General features: G+C 37.5%; 1 protein-coding gene across 2 annotated transcripts in view; it reads right to left on the bottom strand.

Annotated features, from left to right (window-relative positions):
• LOC120525837 (cathepsin B-like) overlaps positions 1-22782 on the bottom strand; it is a 29807-nt gene that overhangs the window by 5246 nt on the left and 1779 nt on the right. Inside the window, exons 1-7 of one of the 2 annotated variants that reach the window (XM_039748450.1) lie at positions 15997-16073; positions 15168-15294; positions 13935-14020; positions 10961-11075; positions 7380-7498; positions 7189-7274; positions 1301-1447 (exon numbers count right to left, since the gene is read on the bottom strand). In XM_039748450.1, coding sequence (XP_039604384.1) covers positions 1301-1447; positions 7189-7274; positions 7380-7498; positions 10961-11075; positions 13935-14020; positions 15168-15294; positions 15997-16019 — 703 coding nt within the window. In that variant the 5' untranslated portion in view covers positions 16020-16073. Of the gene's footprint in view, positions 1-1300; positions 1448-7188; positions 7275-7379; positions 7499-10960; positions 11076-13934; positions 14021-15167; positions 15295-15996; positions 16074-22782 lie in introns of those variants that run through there. The other variant, XM_039748451.1, reaches the window with a different exon arrangement.

Raw genomic sequence — 22782 nt, 5'->3', positions numbered from 1 at the left:
CAGACCATCTGCACAGCTTTTTAGGATACCTCCACTCCTTCAGGCAGAGTCTCTCTCCAAGGTGTCAGTGCATAAGAACTTTCATTTCAACTATAATATTGGACATATATAGGTAGCAGTGCATTAAACATATATTTACAGTATATATAATATACGTGTGAGTATTGTGGCAAGTTCAATCAAGCTTGAATTTTGGGCATCTTTGAACAAGCCGAGACTCTTGGAAGATTGGTAAAAGCAGATTTTACACAAATATAAAGTTTTTCTACACGCAAAGACCCATAGATACATTTAACAAGAAGTACGATGGAGAGTAGGACATTAGGGACCTTTAAATGCCGACATGATGTGATATTGGAGAATTTAGGTGAATAGGACAGTTGACCATATGGTCTGTTCACGTCACAACTGTTCTAATGTTCTAATTAACTATTTTTGTACTGATTTCTATCTGGCTGTCATGATACATCTGAGGTCATGGTAACTACAAGTAAATCACTCAGACCTAATGAAACACTTACCCCTACCTACTGTTACTGTTCCTTACTATATATGTTATTGTGTCAACCACTTCTTGTGTGTGCCATGTTTTGTAGTTTTATATTGCAACTGTGCGAGTTTTGTAAAACTCCTTTTGATGCTCACTACAAAACTTTGTTAGGTATACTCAATCTGCTCTAGATGCCTTTCACTGCTATTTTATTTAAATTTGTTGGGGTTGTTTTTATCATATTCATAAGTTTGTATTATTTTAAGTTTAGTTAGATGGCATATTGGTACAGTAAATAGTGCTGTTACCATTACCGATCCAATGTTTTATGTTCAGGGGGAGCTGCAGAGCCCTATAAAAGACCTCCAGCACACTTGGGATTGATTCCAGGTAATACTGATGAGCCACCACCAGAGTCGGGAGGAAGAACACAAAGCCTGAGGAGCAAGTGGAGGCAGATGAACTGCCGGCTGAAAAGGGACTGGATTGTGTGCATTGGTGCTGGTATTTGTGAACAGAATGGTAAATAAACTGGGTGTTGTGCTGAACCTGTGTTCTGCCTTTCTGTGTCGGGGGTTAGGGAAATTGTACGCGCCTAAGCTTCACATAGTATATTTCTATATTCAAAACTAATGGTGTTTTATATTTTGCTTTGCATTTTTATGTTTTTTGTGCATATTATTTTGTGTTTTAACATAACATTAAAACACACACTGTTTCCCCATAAATTAAAAACCAAAAATGTGTTTATTTGTGTAAAACAACACTTCCTAAATATTCTGACTTTCATGTCTGATTCACTTTACTTACCATAGTGTTTATCATTTTTGTACGAGGGAGTGTAGCCATCTTCGCACTTTTTCTCACATTTAGGAGTATTTCCACCCTCTCCTGTGCATGGAGGTCTGGAGCCATTCACATGGTGCTCACAGGGAGGAATGCTGTATGGACGGCAGCCTGCACAAACAAGGAAACCATGAGATATTAGTTGTGGAAAATCCAGTATTCACTAATGACAAAAACACTCTTGAAAATATTAGTCACAGGAAATTTTCATTTTGTGTTTTCTTAAAAGTACAAAAAAATCTGCATTGCAACAATATGTTTTTATAATAATGGAGCGCTGCCCATAACTCATTTATATGTGAAATTAAAAAATGTTGACATTTAGAGATAATTGGAATAAAAATATTTATGTACGTGTAAACAAAAAGTTCTTAAATGCATCCTTGTAAAACTATTTTAAAACAAAAGCTAAACCACTCTGTTGTTCTAGACTGCAGACACCATGACTCTGATTCAGTTTTTTCTTGGTTTTCTCGCAACTCTTTTATGACCGGCACTACTTCTCCACACACAATATTATGCACTGATCTCAGTTTCTCGGTCATCACATGCTGGCATTCGGTTCTTTGCAATTGTTTCCATTAATGCCTAATTAAAACTGTATTATCAATTTGTTAACATTAGCAGTGTTTCTCAATATTAGAAAATATTCAGCTGATTTTAAAAATTGAACTTTTAGTTAAACTTATTTTTCAATATGCAGCATGGTGATGAAAAGGTTATTACTGCTGCTTCAAAGCTCCAGTGTCCCAGATTTGAATACTGGCCTGGTCCTCCTGTTCTACCTGTGTTTTCTTCAAACATGCCAAATATGTAAGATAATGAATTGGATAAGTAAAAAATGGACAAGCAGTTAACCGTATATTTTAAAGATATTTAGCTAAAATCTAGATTTTATACACAAGTAAATTCACCTAATTGTGCATATTTTTCCTATATATCCTTACATCTATGTACAGCTCATGGAGGACACATTAGAATTTGTAACTTTTAATCTCACGTTTATATTCCCAAGAACAGTACAGAATAAAGTTTGCAACGCCCAAAAAAGAATGCAGTGAATGTGTAGACAGTAATAAATACACACCAGAAACTCCAATATGAACAACCTGCATACAAAATGCAGATGTGCATGTTTCTAATTGTAACACTGCATTCATTTTTGTACTACAAAGCAGCATGTAAACACACATTCCATTTTATCTGTCTTCACTACCCAGCAAACTTTTGATGTCTTTGGTATTTATTTATCATTGCCTGTTTTTACACATGGTTAAGCATATGTTACTTTGTCTAGAATAATTGAAAAGGCAAGGCAAACATTCTTGATGCAGAAAAGCAAAGAAAACTAATTCCTAATGAAGACAGAATGTTTGCTTAAAATATTATATATATATTCAAGCATTTTCGACCTAAATATGTTATTTAATTCAATAAGGAGTTAAGTTAGCATACAAGTATATGTACAACAAGTATTTCAAAATACAAGTTACATGTTGTAAGTGCCAGGGAGGATTATCTGTCATTCTGCTGGGGAGAAAAGGGGAACCATTGCTGAGAAGGGAAGCTGGAATGGTAGGACAGTGGCAGACTCCCATCTGGAATGGGAGGACAAAACAAAGGAGCAGTGGGGAGAGGCTCCTATTTCAGAATGAGTTTATCTCCCATCCAATAGATTGCAGCATCCCAGGACCTTGGTAACCATGTGGACACCAACAGGACTAACTCAGAGCACTCATCATGCCCAAGGGTCTCCCTATTCCTTTGGGCAGGATGCTGGATAATCCTGCCTTGCACTTACAATGTATATATAGAAACATTTAAACATACAATTTAGTCATCCATTGTCTTATCCTTTTTTGGCTCTTAAAACCGTAAGCACTATGTACAGATCCAATATGACAGCCTTCCTTCCACAGATGGTAGCTGTGTTGTTATGGCTAGTTCTTTTCAAAGCATTTCTAGTACTTATCAGGGAACAATGAAGGGATTGAAAAGTGAGAAAAAAAAATAGGAGGGAATCTAAGTTAATGTACAGGCTTCTAGTAAAAATGTGGTCATTTACAGGTTTATAGGGTCAGACTGTACAGAGTAAAGTGAAAATCAGATTATCTTGGGCTCACGGTCATAATTAATCCTCTAAGTTCTCTTTGAGATAACACCTGATGTGACTTTACTCCTTCATCGAAAACCTATTGTGATAACCTATAGTAAAACTGTTACCGTACTTTCGAGTCCTGCTCCTAACCCACCCAACATGAGACAACAAAAAGTTTTATTTAAAATTAGGTTAAATGAAATACAATTTATGAAATCTCAACACATATTGTTCTAAATTACTTAAACAGCCTGTGTGACTATATTTAAAATCTACAACCACTGTTTCTCAGGAGCAGAATTACAACATTTATTTATAAAGCACATTTTCATACAAATTATGTAGCTCAAAGTGCTTTACAAGATGAAGAAAAAAGAAAAATATAAAAATAAGATTAGACAATACTAAGTAAAAAAAAATAAAGTAAGGTCCGATGGCCAAGAGGACTGAAGAAACAAACAAAAAAAAACTCCAGAGGGTTGGATAAAAAGACAAAATCTGCTGGGGTTCCAAAGCCACAAGACCACCCAGCCCTCCCTGGGAATTGTAGTAATTAGGAAACATCCATCCATTCAATATCCAACCCGCTATATCCTAACTACAGGGTCACGGGTTCTGCTGGGGCCAATCCCAGCTAACACAGGGCACAAGGCAGAAAACAAACCGCAGGCAGGGTGCCAGCCACCGCAGGGCACACACACACACACCAAGGACAATGTAGAATTGCCAATACACCTAACCTGCATGTCTTTGGACTGTGGGAGGAAACCGGAGTACCCAGAGGAAACCCACGCAGACACGGGTAGAACATGCAAACTCCATGCAGGGAGGACCCAGGTAGGACTCCTAACTGCAAGGCAGCAGCATTACCCACTGCGCCACCGTGCCACCCATAATTAGGAAACAATTACATAATAATACTTTCTGTGTCTTCTCTAAGAATTAGAGAGGGGGAGTTTTTAAGTCTGCTACATGAAATGATTTACATATTAATGTTATTTGCTTTGAAATATTTCTCAATTATCCTAATTACAACGCTTAAGAGAATAACATGTGGCACAGTGTTTAGCATTGCCATTTCACAGATACAGCCTCCCGGGTTCCAGTCTTAAACACAGCTGCTGTCTATGCAGAATTTACACCTTCTCCTAGTGTCTTTTGGGGTTTTTCTTGAGTTTTCCTCCCACATCCGAATTGTGTGTATATTAGATGAATGTCAGCAATGAGCTGGCACTCAGTCCAAGTGGCTTACTGCCCTGCATCCAGTGCTACTAGACCCCTGTGACTCTGATCTGGATTGAATGGTGTTTAGAATTTTAATGTTAGGTTATACATATAATAAAGGAATTGTGATAAAAATTAGCGTAGTTAGAACAAAAGTCTTGCCTAGACATTTTACAAAACAGTAATGCAAAACATCAACTTTCTGCTTTGTCTTGATGGGAATCATTTTTTTTTATATGACACAGATTATTTATAACAGTGTATATTGCATTGATCACTGAGTTTTCCTTTTGCGAATCATATTGATAAATAACATTGCTAATCTCATTCTTATCTACTGCAGATGTTGTTAAACTGATGTCTTATATTTGTTCTTTTAAACAAATTTCATTATTAACATGCATGTTAGCATTGACAAATATTAAAATTTTCAAAGTGCCAAGCACAGAAAGCCATGACACTTAAATGTTTTCTCTATATTTATATCCTTTCTCATAGCACATCTCAAAGTTATTATTAACTGTACCAAAGAGTGTGCAAAGAGATAAGAACTTGATTCCAAGGATAAATTAAACAGCCATAAAAAACACAGCCTTGAGACATCCAACACCCTAACTTTGGAATGATCTACGTACTGATATTACAGAAGCTCAATTAATCACAAGCTTTATTCATGAACTGAAGCTGAAGACTCCCTTATTTTAGCGTATCCCACTCCTACTATGGCTGCTGGTGAGCCTTATCATCTTACATTTTAAAGTTTGCTATCTTTTGATTGGGTGTTCCTTCACTGTTCCTATTCTGTGTATCCTGAGATGTTAAGGCCATTTTTATTGTGCTACTTTTGTCATGAGTGACTTGCAGGCATGAGGAGAGCTTGAAATGGAGGCTCAGCTATCCAGAGATAAAGAGGCAAGGAAGGAGAGACAGAATTAAGAAAAACTGAATTATGGGATGTCAGAAAAGTTAGGTTCATTCATGTCAGCAAGAAGGTGGTATGTGCTACACAACCAGGTGTTAATGACCAATTTAAGCAGGCTCACACAAAACCCTTTCTTTCTATATCATTCGCTTTACTTACAGTTTGTGTTCACCATTTGACAGAATACTCCTTGAGTATTTTTCTCAGTAAGGGCATCACTTTTATCTGCTTTTAATCTCCTTGGTGTTTCTCCAAGTATGGAGTTGGAAGATATTAGCAGTGATAGATCCAGTGACATGGCTTTATCATTCTCTACTAACGTTGACACTAGTCATTTATTTACAGAGTAACTTAATTTAAAAAAAAAAAACATAATTAAATTTAAAAAGATGACATTTCTATACAAGAAACACAAGATTAACTTAAATATATAGGACAGAGCCGACCAAACTTCCTTAGAAGGCCGGCATCCTTTAACATCTGCAATAAGATGCTGCAGATGTTCTATCAGATGGTTGTGGCGAGCGCCCTCTTCTACGCAGTGGTGTGCTGGGGAGGCAGCTTAAAGAAGAGGGACGCCTCACGCCTGGACAAACTGGTGAGGAAGGCAGGCTCTATTGTATGCACAGAGCTGGACAGTTTGACATCCGTGGCGGAGCGATGGGCGCTGAGCAGGTTCCTGTCAATCATGGAGAAACCACTGCATCCACTGAACAGTATCATCTCCAGACAGAGGAGCAGCTTCAGCAACAGACAGCTGTCACTGCCCTGCTCCACTGACAGACTAAGGAGATCGTTCTTCCCCCACACTATGTGACTCTTCAATCCCACCCCTTTAAACGTCAACATTGTACAAAGTTATTGTCTGTTTTACTTGCATTTTTATCACTCTTTAATTTAATATTGTTTTTTATTAGTATGCTGCTGCTGGAGTATGTGAATTTCCTCTTGGGATTAATAAAGTATATATCTATCTATCGTGTCACGCTTGTGCGCACTGAGGACATCTTAAAGGCTTGGATAATTATAATTTCCCACCAAAACATAGGATGGCGCTGTTGACTAACACCTTATCGCTTCCTCCCTTTGCAGACAGGGAGATTGATGACTTTATCACCCTTGACGTCACTTCCGTTGCCCACCTGCCTGGACCCGCCTCTTCCTGCCGGCAGTCCTTATCAGCGGAAACTCAGTCATCTTGAGTCAGTCTATTTGGAGACCTGTGTCTGCAAAGGTGTTTTCCTTTCAACATATTTATAAACCTTGTTTTGTATAAATTATATTGGGTTTTCCTGCGGGTGCCCCAACACTTCACAGCTGTCTGTGTTCTTTCTTACAATATATACATCAATGCCACGACAGGTACTACTGATATAACTAAGCAAAAATCATGAACACGACACCTTCTGATTTTAGTTTTAATACTTCTTGAAATATTTAATACAATATTTTCAAACCTTTTTAATTTAAGGGTTGTGAAAGGGGATGGACAAAAAGCAGCACTCCAATTAATCAAACCAGCAAGATGTAGTGTGGGGGGGTGCCAAAGTACCCAGTTTGAAACTATTATGTTGCTATACAGTGAAATGAATTTCTACATATACTTACCCACATGCGAGTCATACAGTCCGCCAGAAACCAAACCCTTCTCCGTCCAGTACTGCCAGGCACCAGAGGGGTAGCCTCCATTGCAACTAAAGAAATAATATATTAATATAAGTACAGACGTTACATAAAAAGCAGCAGTATTACCAAACCAATGACTAAAGTTTAGTCATTAACACAGTTAAGTGTCTTACCCCATTCCACATTCAAATCCACAGCAAGAAAGCAGGTCTTCTGCAGAGATTTCAACACTGACTTTCCCATTTGAATGAACGCAGATCCTGTCAGACATTGCCTCAGTGGCACCAAATGCCTAGAGGTAAAATGACAAAACTAAAATGTAAGATTTTAAAGAATATTAACATTTTAACATTTAAACCTTAACTCCTTTAATAATGCCATCTGTCATTATTAGAACATCCGGCACAAGCCAGGGGCACCGGTCCATCACAAGACTTATGCACACACCCATGCTTACACAGGGCCAGTTTAGAATAACCACATAACTTAGCCTGAACAACACTGGGAGAACATGCAAACCCCACACAGACAATAACTGGACACAGGACACTAGATAAAGACACAGACCTAACCACTGCACTAAAATGCTACAGAGTTTATATTAATTCTTAACTAGGAGGCTTTGCCCCCTGCTCTCTTCGCTTGCCAACCCCTCTCCTAACCTGCACTACGCACCAGCCACTTCATATCTCTGCTGCTCGCGAATGTGGATTTCACTTTCACCAAACAACAAATCTTTTAATTCTCGCGGATATGCCTCTTCATTGGGAAGAAACACTACTTCTCCCCGATGGCAACACAAATTAGACAATTTACAAGTCTCCGACTTAAAGTTTAAATCCGAACAATATATTCAATCTCTATTCACTGTTTTGTTATTTCACCAAGTAATAATTTTCGTTCGTTTGCGCTAATGCGATCTTTACTATCATTTTTTTGAGACTGTCGAATTTTAGTACTTTCATTATCTCTAATATGCTCTGCAGGTGTATTGTGCCAACATTTTTGAATTCTTTACGACGTTCTACTTTGTCATCTACTCTTTGACTTTTATTTCTGGCCCCGGGTGTGGTTAAATCTCTTGGCACAAAGTCTCATCTCGTGGGATGTGAAAGTGTCTCTCTGAAAAAGTCACATCTTGTCCCAGGATTTTTTTTATTATAATAGAGAGATTTAATTCACTGTAAAATGAGACATTGCTGTAGATCATATGTATTCTTAACAAAGAAGTGAACACCCAACAGTTATATTTATCAATTTCCATCTGACATATTCAATTCTGTTTGAAAGTAATGAACGAATGAATAATTAATTCTGTTTAGAAAGAGTAATGAATACTAAGTTTAGAGGAGCAGCAAAGTGTGTTGTAAGATCCATTCTTAGTAAGTTAATGTTCATGTTATAAAGCATGAAACTTAAACATCACCCTGAAGCCTTTATTGTGTATTATGAACTTCTGTTCCTAATTTTACAAAGATGTTTTTCTTGGAATTTATACTTTTAAAGTTTGAAAAAGAAGCCACATGGACTGTGGAATATCTTATGTTACACATCATACTCATTGCCTGAACCTTTGGCATCTAAGTAGCTGTACAATTTTGGAAACTTCAAAGAAACTCAGGATACAGACGTAACTTAAAGAGGTGGGTGTGTGATCTACTGTATGTAATACTGCTTACAGTCTAAGGGCCTACCTTCATCCGGCAAAAGTCTTGCTTTTATCGTATACAGTATATGTTTACAATTCAATAATGTGCACCCTGACTTACATTTCTCATTATTCTGCAGAGTACAAGAACATTCGGCACAAACACCTCAACAAGCAGCTAAATTTGATCCATCCATCCAATTTTTAAACTTCTTATCTAATTTGAGGTCACGGGAAGCTAATGTTTATAGTAGTGGACACAAGGAAAGAAACATTTTTAGCCCTGTTTGGAAGGGATTTGTTTTACAACAGGAGTTGGAGTAAAGCAATAATTAGCGGATGACCTCTGTCATTTTTTAAGCTCTATTTGGATGGGAATAGTTTTTACACCAAATCAGCAATTTACCAACAGTGCTTTACTCTGTACTAACATTTCCTCATTCCCTTTAGCTAATCTCTACATACTGTCATTTCAGACCACATTAGCAACCTTTATTTACAAGAGCAATATGTCCTTTTGCACCTCAAAAACAGACAGCGCCCCCTCCCACCTGCTTTTCAATGTAAATTCTGTATATCAGAATCCTGACAGACCACCAAGGGGATATAACACTACTGTATATGGTATTCAGCATGCACAACTACATCGGCAGCTCTATTTTTCCATATCAGGCACTCGGTAAAGTAATTGCTATCGGAGGACCTCTGTAACTGTTGTCCCATCCAAATTGCTCATATGACTTAATTTTACTGACATGTTGATTTGAACAGGAGTAGTTTAACCTGAGGCTATTTTATACAGACTTTTTACAGCTGGTAGTGTAGAAGGAAAATTTTTTATTAGCATAAGAGAATAGCAAATTAACATATAGAGCCATAAAAAGTAATTAAAAGCTTCTAAAACATTAGATTAAGCATAAATTAGAATATTAAAGTAAATACGATAGGTCTAGCAAATAGTTAACTAATAAAATCAGTTATATTGCATTATTTTATAGGCTTACATTAAAATTTCCAAAGTAAAGAAAAGAACAGCTAATTGATACACTGAGACCAGTTTTGGACAGGATAAGAGTTTGAGAACACCTGTGATTCAAGGCTAGGAAGAGATAAAGATGGCTCTGTAAGCAGCTGGACTGATGAATCAGCAGAAAGGCAACAAAAGGCTTTTGCTATAAGCAGGGTCACGCTGACCTAATGCGTGAAGAGAAAATCTTAGTAAATTCAGGCATTAGCAAAAATACTATAAGGATATATTAGCAATTAACTTTAGTGTAGAAATTAAGACAAATCAAGCATGCCAAGCAATGATCAAATGAAAGCACATACTATACTTCTTTTTAATTAAGCTTAAGGTCACTATTGTAAAAAGTTTGGAAGGCTTAAGAGAGGAAACGATGAGAGGAAATCCCATATATGGAATTGAAGCCTTGGCCAGTTAGAGAAAATGGGAACAGCATAGAAAGATTACAAATTCCATAAGGGGGCCAGTAATAGGAAAACTAAGGAGATAATAAGGGTTCCCATGGAAACTCAAGGTACGGCGGACAGGAGTAGAAGGGAGTCAGAGAAGAGGTTGGGAGGAAACCATCCACCCAGTCTTAGACAAATCAAAATAAGCCAAACAGACACCAAGAGGAATAATGGACAGTAAAACCAGGTGCAGAATGAGCTAATTGAATGAGCCAAAATGATAAGAAATTGTTATAAAAACTTCAATTGCTGTAAAGATCGGGGCTCAATCTCGTGTGGTTGATTTATTGCAATAAAGCCTTAAAACTCTGTCTGTCTATCTCGACTCCTAATAGCCTTTATTTTAAGGTAAAAAGCCTTCTGATGATGAATTTTTCACCAGGACAGTAGAAGTCTATGTAACTTTTACTGAGATATGAATGTACAGTCCGTGAAAAGTTACTGACACAAGAGAGTTGGACAGGATTAAAATTACTAAAGTCTTCCAGTAAAAATTACTTTGCACCACCTCTCTGGTGTAAAAAAATAATAGGGCTTTTGGATAGGGGTGACAGTCCATCATTGTACCTAGGACCAGCACATTACTATTTAAATCTATACACTCTTAACATACATTATAAAGTGAACTCTTACCCAGCAAGAACCACAAGAGCCTTGATCTCTGATTTCCTTGATTGTTGGGCAGTTTGGCCATTGTTCTCTAGAGTCAAAATTAACAGGCAGCTCAATCTTTCCAGCAAACTCCACCCTTAAAAAGTCATAAATGTAAATTATTGTCAATAACAGAAAACATCTAAAAAGTCAAATATATAGTATATGGCAGAGATCTAAGACAAATTTTAATTACATTGTGGGGATCAGATCCTTACACACAGTTCTGGAGAGTAGCAGTGGCTGCAGATTTTCACTTCAACAATTAATTCATTAGAACCCATTTATTATCTGATACAGCAATGTTTTGTGGGTTTAATTTCAGTTAACGAATGTATGATTCAGAACGCTTAATTGCCTATTTAATGTTAAGCATCTATATTTAGGATTTAATTGTTTCCCGTTTTATTAACTAGCCACAATTAATAATGAAATGCAAATAACAAAGAAACCACCAGCTCTTAAGCTAACTACAAAATGGGAGGATCGGGAAGTATAAATCTGTTCTGGTCCACATAACATACGGATGTTCTCAGAAAAGGAAATTCTACAATGTAACTAAACCTTGTCTTGAATGACTGAGATCACTAATAAGCAATATACTGTAAAATATGGTTAGGAACAAAAAGCTGCTGCCTCTGCAGCCCTCCAGGACTACAAGTGAAGATCTCTAAAATATCACAAAGCTAATGATCATACAGAATTACCACATAATTTAAAAGGTTAGTCATTCTCATGTATATTACAAGATATGTTACAGCAGAACAGCTGAATCCAACTTGTAAAGTGCCTTTTTTTAGCAGATTTATAGTATTATTCTCACTTTTCATTTTATAATTTAGCTATTAATGTCTTAAGAGCTTGAACTGATCTTTTAAAGCCTGATTCAAAGTAACATATTAACAGATGTCATTTGAAATTCTGGAAGCTGAGAAATGACGATTACTGTATGTTCATACAATGTAAACGGAGCAGTAATGATGCATAGACAGTGGACTTTTGTGCAAGCAAAGATAAAGTAACAAATTTTTTAATGTCTCAGTGACCGCTATCACCAGTGAGGCGAAGTCTATACATTTACTAGCAATCACTTTAAAACGGGGGTGGAAAAATGTTTCTGAGGTAAACAGTTCAGCTGTGGTTGGCAATATGCAGATATTGGTGTAGCACTTCTGATTCATACTAGGACTAGAGCTTCATTAATTGTTCTGTCATTTTGAACCCAAAAGCAAATCTAACAAAACCAGAAAAGTACTGACAAATAGAAATCAGGGCACCCCATAGACAACGGAAACTTCTGTTACCATCACGAGAATGTGTTTTCAGACATACTGTATCTAACAAAAACTGCATATTTAACAAGTCTGGAGTTGTACAGGAATGTAATACTATAAAACAATCTGGATACTTCTGGTACTTTTTTACTCTAGGCTACACCCAAACACAACTTCCTATGCAAGTTCCTTTTCACTAATGAGCAGTTCTATTGAATGTAAATTTTGTTTACTACTCAACAACGTACACTATACGGTCAAAAGTATATGGACATCCTTCCAAATTATTAAGTTGAGGTGTTCCAGCTGCACACATTGGTTACAGGTGCATGAAATAAAGCACATAGCCATGCAATCTCCATTGAACTCCATTTGCAGTAGAATGGGTCATACTGAAGAGCTCGGTGACCTTAAATGTGGGTACTGACATTTCTGCTCTGTTAGATCTACACTGGTTAACTGTAAGTGCTATTGTTGTGAAATAGAAGTGTCTATGAGCAACAACACCCTAGCCACAAAATGGCATGCTGTGTAAACTCAGATTGGGGCCACTGATTGCTGAAGCAGATGGTATGTAGAAATTGTCTATCCTTTGTTGCAACACTCATGGCAGAATTTCAAACTGGCTCTAGAAACAACATTAGCACAAGAACAGTGTGTCGGGAGCTTCATGAAATGGGTTTCCATGACTGAATAGCTGCACACCAGCCTAAGAGTGATGTAAGGCACATTGCCATTGGACTCTAGACCAGTGGAAATGTGCTCAGTAGTGTGATCAATCAAGTCTGATGATGAATCTGGGTTTGGCATATGGTAGAAGAATACTACCTTCCAAACTGCATAGTGTCTATTGTAAAGTTTGATGGAAGAATGGTCCTTGACTGTTTTTTAGGGTTTGATGGTACTAATGAAGGGTATCATTAATAATAGAGCATACAGATACATTTAGGACAAGTGTTTGTTTCCAAGTTTGTTGCAATAGATTGGGAACTGTTCTTTTCTTTTCCAGCATGACTGTGTACCTATGCATAAAGCCAGATCCATAAAGACATGGTTTGATGAGTTTAGCATGCAGGAACTTGAGTTGCCTGCACAGAATCCTGACCTTAACACTACTGAACACCTTTGGGATGAGTCTAAACGAAGATTACAAGCCAAGTCTTTATGTCGAACATCGGTACCTGACCCAGAAAATGCTCCTTTTGGCTGAATGGGCACAAAATATTGTTAAAAGCCTTCCCAGAAGATGATAGGCTGTTACAGCCAACTCTATATAAAAGCACAAGGTCTTGGAATGGGATGTCCAACAAGTACATAAAGGTATGATTGTCAAGTGTCCACAAGCTTTTGACCACATACTGTGTACAGGTTTTCGCTTGATTTCTTGTATGTGTTCTATTTACTTATGTATTATTTTATTTTTAACACATTAACCTGACACTGTGTAACACATGGCTTATTAATTTGTATTACACTGTGCAGACCTTTAGACTCGTTTTGTGCTATATAAGAACTCAATTCAACCAGTAACGCAAGTGTAGACAAAAGTACAAAAACTGCAAGAGGAAGCCCACCCTAGCCTTTCTCTTAAATTCACTAATATAGCTGTAATTGTTTCTGGAAGTTTAGTTGTATATCCTGTAAACTTAGATTACTGAATTGTGTTAGGAAACAACACTTACATAATAGGCAGCTTCGGTCCATCAAGGAAAGTTCCGCATAATTTTTTTACATAATTTATGTCAGCATTTTGGAAATTCTGTCCAGCCTTAAAAACAGAAAATGAAGGACATTATTGTTATTAATGAACATTTACTGTGAGATTACTGGAATATGTTTCAGTCCCCATGATGCTGTATTTCACAACGCAAGTATCAAAAATATTTGGACAAATTTAGGCCAGGGAAATCTAACAACTTCAATAACACTTTCAAATCTAAAAGGACTTTTCTTTACTTTGTTTTGATTCTTGAGACTGTAGCACAACTAAAGTTTGTCCATCCACATTTACCTAATTTTCTCTACTTCAAGCATAACTTTAAAGCAGAAGGCCAACTATATACCCAGAGTGCACTGTTTTGAAACCCTTGTTCTGCTTGTACTCCATATATAACAATCTAAGCTTATTCAAGAGAGCCAAGTTAACTATTTCTCCTCTGTGTTACTTTCAAATGTAAAGAATTATATGAAAATATGTAAAGATTATCCACACTCAACTGGTTAAGGACTTTGTAAACAAACAAGCATCAATTTAACTGTATCTCAGAAATATTATAAAGAGCTTACAAAATATACTTTTATGAAATTAGTACATCCAGACTCTTGTTTTACTTCTACCAAATGATTTACAACATCATCCATCCATTCATTATCCAACCCACTATATCCTAACTACAGGGTCACTGCTGGAGCCAATCCCAGCGCAGGGCGCAAGGCAGGAAACAAACCCCGGGCATGGCGCCAGCCCACCGCATGGCACAGACACACACACCAAGCACACACTAGGGACAATTTAGTATCGCCAATGCACCTAACCTGCATGTCTTTGGACTGTGGGAGGAAACCGGAGTACCCGGAGGAAACCCACGCAGACACAGGGAGAACATGTAAACACCACGCAGGGAGGACATGGGAAGCGAGCCTGGGTCTCCTAACGGCGAGGCAGCAGCGCTACCTACTGCGCCACAGTGCCGCCCTACAACATCATATTAAAATTAATAAAATTTGGTCCCAGCCTTTGCATGCACACTGCTATTTCTTCATAAAGTATATACTAGAGCTTTAAGACAAAAATGTACTCAATTTGTATTAATTTCAAAGCTGCAACTAGAATTCTAGAAAGCCAGGGATAGAGGTTTAGTACCGAACTCTGCTTCGTAAAGTGAATGCAAGAAAGAAACAAAAATATTTTATACCTTCCACGTAGTGTTGAGTTTGTTGATGTAGTTAATGAGATCAGGCGATAAAGGTTCAAAGTGAGGTAGAATCTTGGCATCAGTTACAACCAAGATTATGCAACACAATGTCAGAAAACGCAACATCCTGCAGAAAAGAAAAAAGAAATTAAACTTCAGGTTCAAGTGTTCTGTCACGTGTGCACAGTACAATGAAATTCTTACTCACAGGCCTCATCATAACAGTAACAGTAACACCAAAAGAAGCTTTTACTTGGCTAGAATATTGGATTTTACTTATGTAATTTTAGTGTTATCTCTTACAATTTTATTTAGTCTTTAGACAGCAATATTGTAGGTTACAGCACAATTCAAATTAATCACTTTTATGGTATACGATCAGCCACATTGATACCATCTGCTCAATATTGTGCAGGTCCACCAAAACAGCTCTGACATGTTAAGGCATGGATTTCGCAAGACCTCTGGAGGTGTCCTGTGGTATCTGGCATCGAGAGGTTAGTAGCAGATAATTTAACTATTGTAAGTTGTGAGGTGGGGTCTCCATAGATTGGACTTACCTTTATAGCACATCACATACTGTAGATGCTCAATCAGATTGAGATCTGGGGAGTATGGAGGCCAAGTCAATTCCTTAACCTCACTGTCCTGTTCCTCAAACCATTCATGAACAATTTGTGCAGTTAGATGGGGTACATTATCCTACTGAAAGAACCCGCTGCCATAAAGAAATACTTTTGCCTTGAATAAGTGTATGTAGTCTGCAACAGTCTTTAGGCAGGCAGTATGTGTCAAAGTAAAATACACATAAATGTTAGACCCAGTTTACCAGCACAGCATTGCCCAGGGCATCACACTTCCTCAGCCGGCTTGCCTCCTTCCTATAGTGAATCCTGCTGCCATCTTTTCCCCAGGTAAACTAGACTGTTCACATGATCTAAAAGAAAATGTGATTAATCAGACCAGGCCACCATCTTCCACTGCTCCATGTTCCAATTCTGACACTCACCTGCCCACTGATGGTGCTTTCAGAGGTGGATAGTGGTCAGCATGGGCATTCTAACTGGTCTGCAGCTACACAACAATTTGTGAATCACTGGGTGTTCTGACACCTTTCTCTCATGGTATTTGTGCTACAGTAGCTTTCTGTGGGACTGGATGAGACAGGCTAGCCTTCGCTCCCCACACAAATCAATAAGCCTTGGGCACACCTGACTTTGTCGCCAGTTCACTGATTGTCCTTTCTTGGACCACTTTTGGTAGGTACTAACCACTGCATACCGTGAGCACCACATAAGACATGCCATTCTGTACATGTTATGACCCAGTCGTCTAGCCATCACAATTTGGCCCTTGTCAAAGTTGCACGTATTTTTATGCTTGCCCATTTTTCCTGCTTCAGCACCTTCCAGAACTGACTGTTCACTTGCTGCCTAATATATCGCACCACTTGACAAGTGCCATTGTAAGAAGATAATCAAAGTTATTCACTTCACCAGTCAGTGGTTTTATGTTACTGATCAATGTACTTTATATTACCATGTAGTAGTTATGCAAGTATAAAATGCCTTGCAAAAGTATTCAGTCCAGTCAACCAAGCACAAAAATTTTTAAAAAGCTTAAATGCTCAAGGCAAAGGTGGAACAAGGCATGTGCTAGCCTGCATCACACACAGGCAGAGTCCACCGTGGGGTACGTTTAGAGTACCTGAGTTTGTATACTGTGGATGACATATACCAATTTAAATTATATTAGCCAGTTCTTGGTAGAAATTGAAAATAAGTGATGAATTGGTGATACTAAATTGGCTCTAGTGTGTTTGGTGTGTGTATGTGTGTCCACACTGTGATGGACTGCCGTCCTGTCCAGGATTTGTTCCTGCCTTGCAGCCTATGCTGGCTGGGATAGAGTTAGAAAATGACTGACTGACTGAACTCAATAGACGAGTAGTTTTCTTGACATTATACAAGAATGAGATCAGATCCTATTTCCTTACCTATTTCAAGAGATTGAAGTCAGGGCCATCTTAAAAGTGTTCATGCTTGACCTTTCAGAATTTATAAGTGTACAGGTACTACTGAAAGAAATCTTGAGTTGAATCAATTCCTTCAGTGACGACTAAAGCCAATATCATGTACACCTGTCTCACACTCTCCACCTTGCACTGCATTTTTATCACTCTTTAATTAATATTGTTTTTATCAGTATGCTGCTGCAGTATGTGAATTTATCCTTGGGGATTAATAAAGTATCTATCTATCTATCTATCTATCTAACAAGTAATGCTAGTTCAGCTGCAATCTCTGCTTCTTTTTTTTCTTTTTATCCATTCTGTCATGGTTCATAAAAGATGACACAGCAGACACGTGAGCTTCTACTCTATTGTTCCCTATTCCCTGTCACTGCATTATTTGCACTCTGCTTCCAGATGAGCAGGCACTGGTTGTCAGTCCTCATGCATACAGAGTCCATCCCTTAACTAAAGACAAAATCAAACCTGTTTTGTTGGGGCAAGTCGTGGACTAATTGGGAGTGAGTTGCTGGGTATGTCTGTCTAGACAACTGACCTTCACAGGAGCACACCAACGACTGCCTAGGACTCGCTAACTTTACGTAAATGAAGGCTATGATTAAAAGTTGCTGCTAAAGTCATCTAATGTGACATGGCCTGAAGTGATGTAACATGTGAGCTAGTGGCTCAATTACTATGTAGCAGTTAACACTTAACACTGTGGAATAGGCACAGAAGCAATTAAATAACAGCTAAAGCCTGGGCACTTTGATATCTAGAGGGATAGTCAATTACTGCTTCTGTACACTCCATCAATTGTGTCTTCAAAAGTTTGCAAAAGTTTGTATCTCCTCTTTTCTTCAGCATATTTACCACTGAGTAAACAAGTAAGCTTTCTGGAGTGATTCTATCTAAATATTTCTGTTTGTGTTGTCCTAATATACTGTAATCTCATTTTCTGACCACTTTAAAAAATGTTATTGTGGCAAGATTGAATTGATCAGACCAAATCCTTAGCAATATTATCTGCAAAAGTAAGGTGGACCAGATTGTGAATGAACTTTGTCAGTGCTCATCAGTTCTCTATAGCAGACAATAATAAGAAATATTGACTTTTTAAATTGATCCTTAAAAATGTTAAAAGGAGCAAAAAAAGAAAATTGAAATGGAGCTACTACTTAAGGGGTGCAAGCAAGCAATGTGGTCTATCGGCTACAGCACTGAATTTAAAATACATGGCCACTTGTTCAATTCCCAACTCTGACTCTGTAACCTAAAGAAAGAGACTGAACATATCCGTTCTCAAATTATGAAAAAATGTAAAATTCTGTATTTTCTAACTGGGGTGGCATTCTTGGAGTTTGTGTGGTAAAATGTTGCCTTGAATTGCATGTGGACGTCACAATGCTCCTCCCTAGTTTTTGCCCAGAGCAAAAAAGACAAAGTTGGTGGGGGATATTTCTACCACCTTTACTCAGTACTGGCAAGCAAAACAATGACTACATTACGTTATTTTTCAGGCATACACTTTAGTTTAAGCTTAAGTGCATCACTGTTTGCTTTCAACAGCTTGACACTATTATGCAACTGTTTCTTCTGAAACTTTAATGTTGTTTTAGGGATTCAAGCAGTACAGGTTAAGAGGATTAGTTTTATTAGAACAGCTGCCAAGTTATCTTGCGAACTCCCTTCACTAAATATACTTTAAAAGTCTAATGTACACTCTCAAGTCTAAATTCACAATGCAAACTGCTTTAACCTCATATTATGTTTAGGTTACTGATTTAATCTTAACTAATGTTTCTCTTTTTGGTTGACTTTCAGACATGGGAGGTGTGGAGGTCAGCTCTTCCACCTCACAGCGTTAAAGTCATGAATTGTAATCCTAGCCTAGGTATTTATTAGTATTAACAAATCCTAACCCACCTCATTTAAGTCAGTGGGTAATTGATATTATATATTACTAGGGGGTTCGCCCCCTGCTCACTTCGCTCATCAACCCCCCTGGCCTGCGATACACGCCAGCCACTTTGCGCCTCTGCTGCTCGTGTTGTGAAGAGACACGGCCGCTCCTCCGAAACTCCCTCTTAAATGGTGATACAATGGGAAACACAATAGTTTTTTTATACCTCCTCTTTGCTCGTCCAGCTGCTGCTGCTGCCGTGCCGTGTTTCGAACATTTAAAAGCCTGTACAGCAGCTGTCCTACTCTTTGTCTTTTATTTCCAGCCCCGGGCATGGTTAAATCTCTTGACACAAAGTCTCGTCTCGCTGGGCACGAGTTCTTGATATTTTTTAGTTTATAATTTAAAAATGGAATAAGAATCTGAAAATCTAACAAAATCACATTAAAGTTCGATAAATTCTGAAAAGAATGATACCAAACATATATATATACAGTAGGTTTTAAAATAAGCCCGATTTAAAGCATGACAAAAAAAGTAACATTAAAAAGTCACATAAAATCATTGCATTTTTAGGCTTAGGGTTTTATATACAGTATATAGAGAGAAAAAACGTTTTTAAAATCTGGCAGGATCTAATCAATAACATTTTAGATTATTAGATTAGTTTTATTTATGTATGTATTTATTTATCTTTACTATTTTTTAATGTTTTACTCTGCTCGCCTAACTCTCTTTCTCACGGGTGGTGGTTGATTTGATTTGAACTTCGTTCTGTAAAATTTGACTTGCTTGTATGGAATGTTGTTTGCTTTTAATAAATTCAATAAAATCCTTTTAAAAAAGTATTAACTTTACACATTTTAACTGTGTCAGTGCCAAATACATGCAGGTTTAGGTGTACAGGCATGTCACAAATGGTCCCAGTGTGCACTGTTATAGGGAGACACCCGACCGTGGCTTGGGTGCCTTTTTGTGCCCAGTGGTACTTGAACAGGCACAAGCTCCATGTGATCTGATCTGGATGAGAGCATTTGAAAAATAAATAAATGGACATTCCGGCTTATTTTGTAGTAAAGAAACAAAAGATTCTTTAAATCTAATGCTTCATACATTCGTAGATACAAAAAACCAGAAAAAATACAAGTTAAAATATATTTGAAAAGTACTGTGCAGGTGAAACAGTTGTTGAAATAAAAACAGAACAAGTAGTAAAAAGGTACTTAAGATTTATCCCTTCTCAGTGTGTTACCTTTTCCAAATTTAAGCTCACAATAAAACGATCCTTTAAATTTTCATACTAATTTGCTGCTGTAGTTAATACTACCACCTCACAGCACCAGAGTCCCAGGTTTGAATCCCAGGCTTGGATAAACTCATTTTCTTCTGATATGTCAAAAATGTGCATGGTGGATTTAGTGGTAACTTGACCAAGTGACTGAATGTGTGGGAATGTGCCCTGTGATGGACTGGCATAGTCATCCACAGTCGGTTTCTGCATTGTGCCTGGTGCTGCGACAACCAGGTTAAACAATGGATAGATTTTCATATTACATTTTGAGTATGGATAGAGTCAAATTTAATCTTTTTTATGTTACTTAAATTGTAATTATTTTTACCAATGTGCACTGTGTACATTCTTTGCAATAGCTTAATTTAAAGTTCTTTTTTCATTTAAAATATCAGAATGCTACAGGCTGCCATTCTCTAAATTTTCACACATTTAACTAATACTTTTCCCATCCACATGACCTACGGAGGAGCATGGTGATAGATTGAGGAGGGCTAACCAGACTTTCCCGTCCAATTCAAAAATCTGCAGCTTTCCTCCTGGGGACTTTCCAGCCACTTCCCGACAAACTGAGAAATATAATCTCCTCCAGCATATACTGAATCCATCTCTGGGTCTCTGCCAGAATGAATTAGGCCTGGAACACCACCTGGTGGAGGCAGCCATACACATAAACCACTTTAACTCTCTCCTCTCAAACTGGAGCAGCAGCAGCTTCACTCTGATGTCGTCCTGGAGTGATAAGCTCCTCACCTTGCCACTGGGAGCAATTCTATAATTGCACAGGGTACAGAATTTGCACCAGTTCTAAGAATATTCTCATTCAGTTGGTCAATAACCCCCATTTTGGTCAGAGCCCCTTTAACCAACTAAAATTTTTAAGCAGAATTTGTCAATTATGGAGAATCCACTGAATCCACTGAATCCACTGAACAGTCTCATCTCCAGACAGAGGAGTAGCTTCAGCAACAGACTGTTGTCACTGTCCTGCTCCACTGACAGACTGAGCAGATCGTTCCTCCCCCACACTATGTGACTCTTCAATTCCACCCAGGGGAGTAAATGCTAACATTATTCAAAGTTATTGTTTGTTTTTACATGCATTTTTATTACTCTTTAATTTAATATTTTTTTTGGATCAGTATACTGCTGCTGGATTATGTGAATTTCCCCTTGGGATTAATAAAGTATCTATCTATCTATCTATCTATCTATCTATCTATCTATCTATCTATCTATCTATCTATCTATCTATCTATCTATCTATCCACAGGCAGCCCGGTTTACAGATAACTTGCAATTAAGAACAGCTTGCTATAGAGCCTATTGTGTTTGAAATTTGAGCTAAATATAATAATAATAATAATAATAATAATAATAACCAATTCGGCTTCAGAAGTTGGTCAGATTAAGGAAGGAAGTCGGATCATGTTGCCGCCAATAATCACGACTGAAAATAAAGTGGAAATAATAAGATGATTGGAAAGAGGTGAAATGGCATTGGTCAATGGAAACTCATTAGGTTACAGTCGGTGAACAATTGGAGCAATTTTAAAGGATAACAATTCTCTCTCTTTCTTATACCAATGGAAATGAAGGAGGTCATATATCTTTAGGTTTTGAGTCTTGAGAAAATAAATCTCCAACCTGACAGAACCAAATGAAATGTTGGTAAAAGGAAATGGCTCCCATCTATTAGAATCAACTTGCCTACTTTCTAACCTGCTTGTGATAAAGTTCTGTGAAACAGAACTGCTGGAGACCAATAATTGCATTAAGAATTTTGACTATGCTGTTGCAAACAGTATTTGATTGTAAATGAAGATTTAAAAGCAAATGCATATTGAATAACAAAGTAAACAATAAAATGGCAACATTCAGGGAGAGATTAAGACCTTTAGAGGCCCTAAGCACATAAAAGATTTTATTGCCCCAATATATGTAAGCCGAATCTACTCTCAGAGGATGACTTAATAGGACATCCAACATGACTAAGACATGAATGATCACATGAGCCTCGATGGACTGTGTGGCAGTTACTGGATTCTAATTTTGTTGTATCCCCAAGATTTATACCATTAACCTCTGCTATTACTATTATATTATTATTGTGTATATATGTATGTAATTTTTTTTTTATTTAATGTGGGAACCACTTTTTGTGGAACCTGCTGCATTTAAAGTTTTGCACCATATGGTCCATGGTAAATCTGACAAGGGAATTTTTCTGTGGAGCCTCCCATCCCTTGATGCCCAAAGCACACTTTTATTTTGTTTAAGGGTTAATACAGCCCTGGCGATATTGCATATAAGTGACATTATATGCAAAGTTAAGACTATGTATTCATTACCAGATGTGTGTGATGAGTAGGTAAATAGTTTTTGTACATCATTTGGAGAATGTCTTCTC

This window comes from Polypterus senegalus, chromosome 3 (genome assembly GCF_016835505.1).
Source record: "Polypterus senegalus isolate Bchr_013 chromosome 3, ASM1683550v1, whole genome shotgun sequence".
In the NCBI taxonomy this organism is placed as follows: domain Eukaryota; kingdom Metazoa; phylum Chordata; class Cladistia; order Polypteriformes; family Polypteridae; genus Polypterus; species Polypterus senegalus.
This window is presented reverse-complemented; position numbering and strand designations above follow the sequence as displayed.